General features: G+C 40.9%; 2 protein-coding genes across 4 annotated transcripts in view; one reads left to right on the forward strand and one right to left on the reverse strand.

Annotated features, from left to right (window-relative positions):
• Positions 1 to 4,351, forward strand: part of rorb (RAR-related orphan receptor B) — a 31,561-nt gene extending 27,210 nt beyond the window's left edge. For all 3 annotated transcript variants that reach the window (XM_015037323.1, XM_015037325.1, XM_015037324.1), the window contains exon 10: positions 61 to 4,351. In XM_015037323.1, the coding sequence (XP_014892809.1) occupies positions 61 to 225 (165 nt within the window). In that variant the 3' untranslated portion in view covers positions 226 to 4,351. The remainder of the gene's footprint in view (positions 1 to 60) is intronic.
• Positions 4,352 to 4,883: 532 nt separating this feature from the next.
• Positions 4,884 to 7,888, reverse strand: LOC106950453 (transient receptor potential cation channel subfamily M member 6-like). The gene is made up of 7 exons (XM_015037327.1): positions 7,768 to 7,888; positions 7,368 to 7,666; positions 7,167 to 7,249; positions 6,856 to 7,061; positions 6,707 to 6,758; positions 6,443 to 6,555; positions 4,884 to 5,359 (listed from the first exon to the last, which is right to left on the reverse strand). The coding sequence occupies exons 1-7, from the start codon at positions 7,829 to 7,831 to the stop codon at positions 5,271 to 5,273; spliced, it is 906 nt and encodes a 301-aa protein (XP_014892813.1). The 5' UTR covers positions 7,832 to 7,888; the 3' UTR covers positions 4,884 to 5,270.
• Positions 7,889 to 7,977: the final 89 nt, after the last annotated feature.

Genomic DNA, 7,977 nt, shown 5'->3' on the forward strand with positions numbered 1-7,977 from the left:
TCAGAGGTGGTTGGAGTAATGCAAGTATCTTGCTCTTGATCATCTCTTCTCGTTTGGCAGCTGATCAGCCGGATCCCCACACTGTCCGCCCTGTGTACACTCCACACCGAGGAGCTTCAGGCATTCCAGCAACTCCACCCAGAAACAGTGAACGTCCTCTTCCCTCCTCTCTACAAGGAACTGTTCAACCCCGACCCGAACTCTGCCATGGCCATGCCTAAGTGACCGCCCGCGGTCCGAATGCAACGAACAGCTGTCAAAAGAGGACTAAGAAATTACGTCAGCTTCGTCTGACGAGATGCTGGCGAAGGCGTCAACCGCGTCATTCTGGCAACCACAGATTTCTAAGCTCCCCCCCCTCCCTGCCCCCCCAGGCTCGTCTCAGGCTGGAGGTTGAGGATTAATCTACTAGAAACTTAAAAGAGTTAACGCCAACAACACTAGGAATGTCCTGCACTTATCCCATTCTGTTCACCGATACAGTCTGAAGAATGTATATACAAGTGAAGCGCGCCCCGAGCCACGACCTCTGAGGGGCTTCCACGTGTCTCCTGAACTGAACTGACTAGAAATGTACAGACTTTCAAGACAACCAGAAACAATTTTAAGCTGTCGATTTTTATTATTTTTTTTTAAAAAGGTGGGTAAATTCAATTGATTTAATCTTGAAAAAAAAAATGTATTTTTTTTTTCTTTTTTTTCCCCCAATGAAAACATTGCAGATTTGGAGAAGCTGGATGGGGGAGGGAACTGTGGATTTAGAGAAGCTATTGTAGATATCCTTCTAGTTGAGAGCGGATTCCAGTATTATTTCTTGTTCTGTTAAAATAAGTTAGTCCTAATTTAAATATACAGCAGTCCAGAGAGGCTGACGATACCTTGTCTATGTGTTTTATTTTATTTGATAGATTCTTGTGTACAGAATTTTGTAAAGTTTGAGACTTGTAAAAGAAAACTGGGCAAAAACTGGGGGCCAATTTTGGGTTTGTGGATATGCAGAAGCCTTGTCTGGATTTTGTTCATATGTATAGAAGGTGTTGCTGTCCTTCTGATCAAAAGCTATTGAAATGTAAAGAGAGAATATGAAGGATTTAAACAGAAAATAATGGCTACTACTTTTCAAGGTGAAGATATATACATAAATGTTTCTATTTTGCAAGGAAAAGAATCTGGCAGATTTGCCTTCCTATCAGTCGTTTATTTCACGCTGCAATAATTATGTCCAATGCTAGGTAGATTGCTGTGGAACAATCAATCTGAATGAACCAATCAGAAAACAGGACCTCACATTGAAGCTCACGCCGTCTCCCAACCTAGCCTGCTGTTAAATACGCCTGTCAGGACTTTCTCAGTAGGTTTTGGAAGATATGAATAGATACAAGACAAAGACATGTCATACATGTACTGATGATCCTTAAAAATGTGAAGAAAAAAAAATCCACGCAAACTTGAATTGAAAACACTTTTTGATCACTGAAATCTAGATGGGTGCTGTTCGCCCTCACCGTCCAATTTGCACAATCCAGCCCAGCGGGCTGCGAATATGTAGGACCCTTTTCTCTAGAAAGCAATAACTTTCACACAGCATGTCTGGTCTTACTCCACTCCTTTCCCTCGTCTTGCACCCCTCTTCTGTCAGCTGTCCAAGAACAGGGTGACAACTTTAATAACTAAGGATGCAATATGTCGTTTGCTCTTGATCTCCAGTTATGCCTCAGAATCATCTGGGTACGCGTTCTCCTGCTAACACCGCTGTGTTTTCGGTGTGACAAAATCTCATCATGCCGCCAGTGATCTCAACACCACGATGTAGCTGAGCTTTAACGTTGGCCGCTTTTGTAGAAAGTTGTGTTAGACAATCACTTTTTTTTTTCCTCCACTGAGTCATTCCAATAACTGTTAGCACTTAAACACTGTACCTTTTTTTATTATTATTATTATTTAGTGTTTGGGCACGATGTGAAATCACTCTGGGCTTGAGTGAGCTTTTATCCTTGTGAAGGAACAAATTGAAAAGTCAATATTAGCCATTGACCAAAACGATTCCCCCTTTACAGCGAGGGTTTACCCGACGTTGGGGTGGGAAATTATCATGAGAATTGTTATGAGAAATCAAATTTAAAAGTAAAAATTATACCATGTTTATGACATACATGCTTCCCCTTTCAACTGTTAGTTTGGGTCTCATCAGTTTTTAACTTGTGGGTTGAAAAATAAAAAAAAACACTTTGGGAACTACAACTCTAAACACTTACTGCTACATTTAATGCTCGTCTCCTTAATATATAATAAACAAAATGACAATCTAGCTCAGCTGTTTTTTTCTTTGTACCTCATATTTTGATGCCATGATTAGTGGGCTGTGATCTAGTGCTATGAAGCACTCTAAATGGGTTTCTCATGCTTGAAAATGTTGTTTTTTTTTTATTTGCACAGTGGCCATATCCTCCAGCGGATATAACCAGGGACACAGTTAGACTTGTAATTCATCAGTTCAGCATCAGTGACACTGGGAATCATTGCATTGAAATCCTTCTGTGCATTTGTTTCCAATATTGCGGGGGGGAGGGGGGAAAAACTGAGGAACACGGGTCAGTCAGCAGTCCGTTCCACCATTAATGTCGTTTTTCTTTTAAAGCGCAGCGGCTTTCATTGAACCCCGCCCACAGATCAGAGGCCAGTCGCTCTTAAAGACAATCACTTCGTAAACGCTCGATGCACTACGCAGCATCTCTCAGGGAGCAGCTCTTTTTCCTCACTTTGCATTAAAAGAGGGTTTAATATTTTTTGGAAATTTACTGAAATAAATAAATAAAACTTTAAAAGAAGAACTTTTTAGGATTTTCAAAAAAAAAAAGAAAAAAAAATCCGCCCAGACAAGGCTTTGATAGACTTGTGTCTATATATGTATGTTTGTGCGTATGTGTGCAGAGGATGAATTCACTGTCCATGTTTTGTAGAGAGCCAAAGTTCACGATGAGCGATTTTTACACCTCGACTGGGGGTGCGGATGGAGAAAAAAGTAAAAAAAAAAAAAAAAAACATAGAACATGTCACTGTGCTCTTGTCATTGAGCTGTGATCTCCTGCTCGCTGGTGAAGTCACTGGCACAGTGGGTGAAGTCCACTGGGGGGACAGCGATCCTGGGACAGTGAATTCCAACTCTAAAGTTTTTGTGTCTTGTTTTTTTTTTTTTTCCGTTTTGTTATGTTTTCCCTCGTTAGACTGTGAATCAAAGGGGTGGAACAGGGAGCCTGCAGGCGGGGTGGGAGGGACGGTGATGCGTTGGCAAGAACAAGTGGTAACCAACACTGTAAGTAAGATACTGTAGCAATAAGAACTGGAGGCATTTACTACTGTCATGTTTGCATTGTAAAATTATTTTTATGTTATTACTATTTACTATTATTATTGTTCTTATTATGACTACTATTCTTCTATTACTATTAGCCTATTGTTGTTCTGTTCTATTTGCATGACGTTTCATTGCAATGAAATATTCGGGGCTTATTTGTGTTTCCTCCTCTCTTGACGCGAGGGAGTCGTTTGAAACGGTGGGATAAGGGTTTAGGGCAAATTTCACACCACTTTATTAGTCAGTTCAAAGCAAGTTTTTCCACATGCTGAATTATCTTCTCTTTTTTTTAATAAAATGTCTAATTTATATGGAAACAATTTGAAATTTGTCATCGTAAATGAAATGTTTTTTGGGTTTTTTTCCCACCCTCTGAATGTGCAGATTACTACTACAAATCAGTGAGTTAATGATCTTTTCTAAACTGGCCTTTTGGAAACCCTTCACCTGCAGTAGGGGGACTGAAGGAGGGGCAACGTGGGAGGGGCTGGAGGATTATCTATTCTGAATGTTATGGAGTAGCTTGTTCAGCATGAGGGGAGAAAGGGGCTGAACACATCACGCGCCTTTTTACTGCTCCATCAACACAGAATGACATCACCGAGCGCACAACAGCAGCCGCCGAGAGCTGCGGACATTTTGTCACAGCCAATTTAAAAGCCACATTTCATACACTCAGTCAAAAACCCACTCCAGACCTCCTCCTCCCTTTTATGAAGAAAACGTGTGTGAGCTTGTGTGCGTGCGCTAGAGACACAGAAGAGAGTGCGACGATGTTCTGCTCTACCAATGCTTTGTAAGACTTTCTTGATGCATTACAATGTCTGTGCAATTGGGAGTAGTTTTGAAAATTGTTAATTTATTTTTTAGAATGTTTTTTTTTTTTTTGCGTCCCAGCAAGAGCAAAATGAAACGAAAAATGTAGCAATCTGTGTCTGGAAGCTGAAAGGTATCCGGGCAGCAGAACCTCTTTTTACACAGAACTTAAAAAAACATATAAAAATACCAACTTTAAAGTCTTTTTTTTGTTTTCAAAGTGCCATAGTTAGTGAGGAGATAAAGGATTGGCAGTATGGGGCATAGATGCTTTACTGTGTGAGTTTACACGAGAAACCAATAATAATAAAAAAAAAAAAAAAGGAGGGAATTCAAAGGAAAATGTGTACTGATGAATTGTTTTTACATTTTCTGCTTTTGTTTTTCCCACTTGTTGGGGACTCTGCTGGACTCTGAACATCTGGCTCCACTATATTAAAAAAGACAAACACACAGTTTGAGCCTCCATTTTCACTTGAGGAGGAGAATGCATTTGCATGCATGCGTATGTTATTAAAGGGAGTCCCACGCACCCAGAGCTGGAGGGCCAGACTGGGGAGAGGTTCAGAGCTTTGCGGAGGCCTCAGTGAGTCCTCCTTTGAGATGTACATACAATGTGAAGGTCTGAAGTGATTTTTGTTAAATTCTATATTTTATTGCTTTTGTAGACATTTTGTTGTGGGAAGAAAAAAAATAAATAAAAGAAATTATATGGGTGCATCTCTGTCTCTCTTTTTTTTGTTATTTTTTTAAGTCTTACGTTTTGATTTTTTTTTTATTTGAGCTACAACAATTCACAGTGTGCAAGCTTACAATATTTCAATTATTTATTCTTTACAAAAAAAATTAAAAATGTCTTATATGTCATGTAGTTTTCTGTTTCTTTGCATTATATTCACATGAATTATGAATGCACAATATGAGCAAGTTTTAGTCCAGTCAGAAACATCTGATGGCAGACTTGGCTCTCTCTCACTTATCAGGCAGTTTACATTGTAAACAGAAAAAAAAAAGGCTAACATGGTTTCAGAAAAAAAAAACATCTTTGGTAGGAAAAGTGCGTTTGAGTGTTATTTTATCTCCTCCATCGTTCCTCGGTCTACGTCTCGTCTTCATCGCCCTCTTCATTCCCCGACTCCGGCTCTGCCTCGCTGCAGTTCCCGCCGCTGCCTGGGCGCCTCCTTAAATCTGAACAACAGAAACATCAGTTAGCGACACGCCGCTCCAATAACGCAGTCATTATCACAAGAAAGAGAATACTGACAGGCCTGGGAGGAAGTCCACACATCCAGCATGAATAATTTGGTTTGATTTGTTGGGAGATATCTTGGAGAGGACACAAGAAAAGGAAGAGCAAACACGACGCACCTTTGAAATATCAAAACAACTGTGTCTGAGTGTTTGCCTTCGTGTGTTTGTTTGCCGGGCTTGTTTGTTTTCGAGTGCGGTTTCTTTCCGCGCCGTTATCCTCTAGATGCCGGTGTCGGGTCTACCCAGAGACATTAATTAATAGCTAATCAAAGCTAATGTCTCAGCAGCACATTGCCAGCACAAAGACATGATTAATACGTAATCAAAGGCCGCGCAGCACAACGCACAAAGCAGGGCCCACCCCCATGCCTCAAACGCTACTGTTGTTAGAGAAATAAACGAAGACTCGCTGCTTAATTAGCTGGCTGCTGGTGCGCGCCGACTTCATTTGAAGTTGTCGGGGATTTCTTTCAGAGCCAACTTGGCCTCGTGAGTGACGACAGAGAGGTGACATTCAAGTAGGAAAAGGCAGATGTGACAGGAAGCAACACGGTGATGCAAAACAGCCTATCTAGGGAGGAAATTTATTTTCTTAAGTATTCAAACATCACAAAAAACATATTTAGTTAATATAATGCTTTAAACTTTTCCCCCTTGATCATCATGATGTTTTTTTTTTTGTCTGCTGATGTTCTCTAGCAAAGCTCTGAGGCAGATTTATGCTGAGATGAAATGGACCACAGTGACTTGTGGATTTTATGAATGGGAAGGCATGCCAAATATTCCAGATATGAACAATAAATTTCACTTTTGAAAATATGTTTTCTTTAACTTAAGAGTTATGCGTTACTTCGTGTTGGTCTATCAGGTAAAATCCAAATAATATAAATTGAAGTTTGTTGTTGGAAAGTGACAACATTTAGAAAAAACGTTCAACACTTCTGGAAGGCTCCAGATTTCCTGACCCTTACTTCTTCTTACAGCTGCTTACTGATTTAAAAAATTTGTGACATTTCTGACCTTTTAGTCCCAGCCTGTGGCAGCAGAGGTTGCAGGAGTGTTTCTGCAGGAAGCCGTTGATGGCAGCGTCTCCAAGGTTATCAGGACCAAAGAGCACTTCACCCCTGCTACAGCTGCAAAGGGGTCGGACAGAGAGTCACAGTGTGAAGCGGAGAACTGGTTCGTCTGTCTGCCTTCAGTTCGTGTCAGAGTTATGAAGCTCCATGTAAAAAAAAAAAAAAAAAAAAAAAAACTCTTCTGAAACCACATGTTGGATTTGTGTACCTTTGGTCATCTGCCATGATGACTGTCGGATCAGTCAGCTCCTCTCCCACTCCTGTCAACCACATAAAGGAGAGATACAAATAAAGAGGGAAGAGAAAAACATAATGCATTTGCATGTCATAAATAATCAAAAATACTAAAACGCTTACCTTGTATGTCAAGCACCAGCATTTCTCTGCGTGAATACTCGTATGTCCAGTGGGAAAAAGCCAGCAGCATGTCCTCTAATGAACAGCAGGGGGCAATCTCTTCCCCTGTGTTGTTATTGTACTTCCTGAAGTTGCCGATCAAGTTTCTCTCGATAGTCAACCACTGGCCGTTAGAATGCCGAAGCACCAGAGAAACATCTAGAAATCTAGCAGAAAGGGAGCAAGGTCAGTTCATGCAGACACGTGCACTTACAGGTGGGATTCGGAGAACACACACACACACACACACACACACACACACACACACACACCTTGGTGAGTGATGCATATCTTTGGGTTTGATCTGGTTAAACACCTGCATCATCTTCTGCGCTGCTCTCTGCTGCTGGATCTCCTTCAGGATGTCAAACATGTTACATATTACAAAGCTGAAGGGAATATAAGAGCTACTTTTGCTAATCTCTCAGCAATGTCTTGCTTTAAATGCTCCAGAGATGGTTTTGGAAAAGTACCCTCAAACAGAGCTGCAGCGCGGTGCTCCCATGAAAGTACCTCTGCCAGGCACGGATCACCTCTGGCTTAAAGGCTTTGACCACGTATATCTGACCAGGCTGGAGCACGTCCTGCTGTGCCCAGGTGCACAGCATCCTGCTGCCCTGCCGGAGACCGCCGTCCAGGGAACCCTCCTCGCTGGAGAGTGGCTTGAGCATCGCAGACTGGACCCGCGACGACCAGGAAGAGACGGAGCTGGACTCAGGTTCAGCTTTAGAGCAGACTTCCTCCAAAAAGTAGACGCTCACTTCTTCCCCTCCTGTGAAAACAAAAAAGTTAATGCAGTGAAAAGGTAGAAAATAATAATTAAAAAAAACATGTAATGATACTATTTTTGTTTGTCAAAAAACAGAATTTTACCCAAAATGGAAACAGGAGTAAACGGGATGCTGTGAGCCAGTCTCATCAGATTGTTCCTCTCCATAGCTTACAACACAGACAGGTACCATCAAGATAACAAATAATGAAGCAATAAATGTAGAAAGGAATAAAATGGTATACAACTAAAAATAAGTAAAAAAAAAAAAAAAAAAAAAACATTTTTTAAACTTTTAAAACTAAAAAAGTTTT

Source organism: Poecilia latipinna, unplaced genomic scaffold, assembly GCF_001443285.1.
Source record: "Poecilia latipinna isolate Pla-1442-1.1 unplaced genomic scaffold, P_latipinna-1.0 Scaffold400, whole genome shotgun sequence".
In the NCBI taxonomy this organism is placed as follows: Eukaryota; Metazoa; Chordata; class Actinopteri; order Cyprinodontiformes; family Poeciliidae; genus Poecilia; species Poecilia latipinna.

Excerpts from the sequence above, each read along its gene's own strand:
- LOC106950453 (XM_015037327.1), bottom strand. The coding sequence starts at position 7,831 with ATGGAGAGGAACAATCTGATGAGACTGGCTCACAGCATCCCGTTTACT. Across the intron at positions 7,062-7,166 it reads GATATGCATCACTCACCAAG|ATTTCTAGATGTTTCTCTGG; the intron begins GTGTGTGTGTGT and ends CCTTTCTGCTAG. Across the intron at positions 6,556-6,706 it reads ATCATGGCAGATGACCAAAG|CTGTAGCAGGGGTGAAGTGC; the intron begins GTACACAAATCC and ends ACCCCTTTGCAG.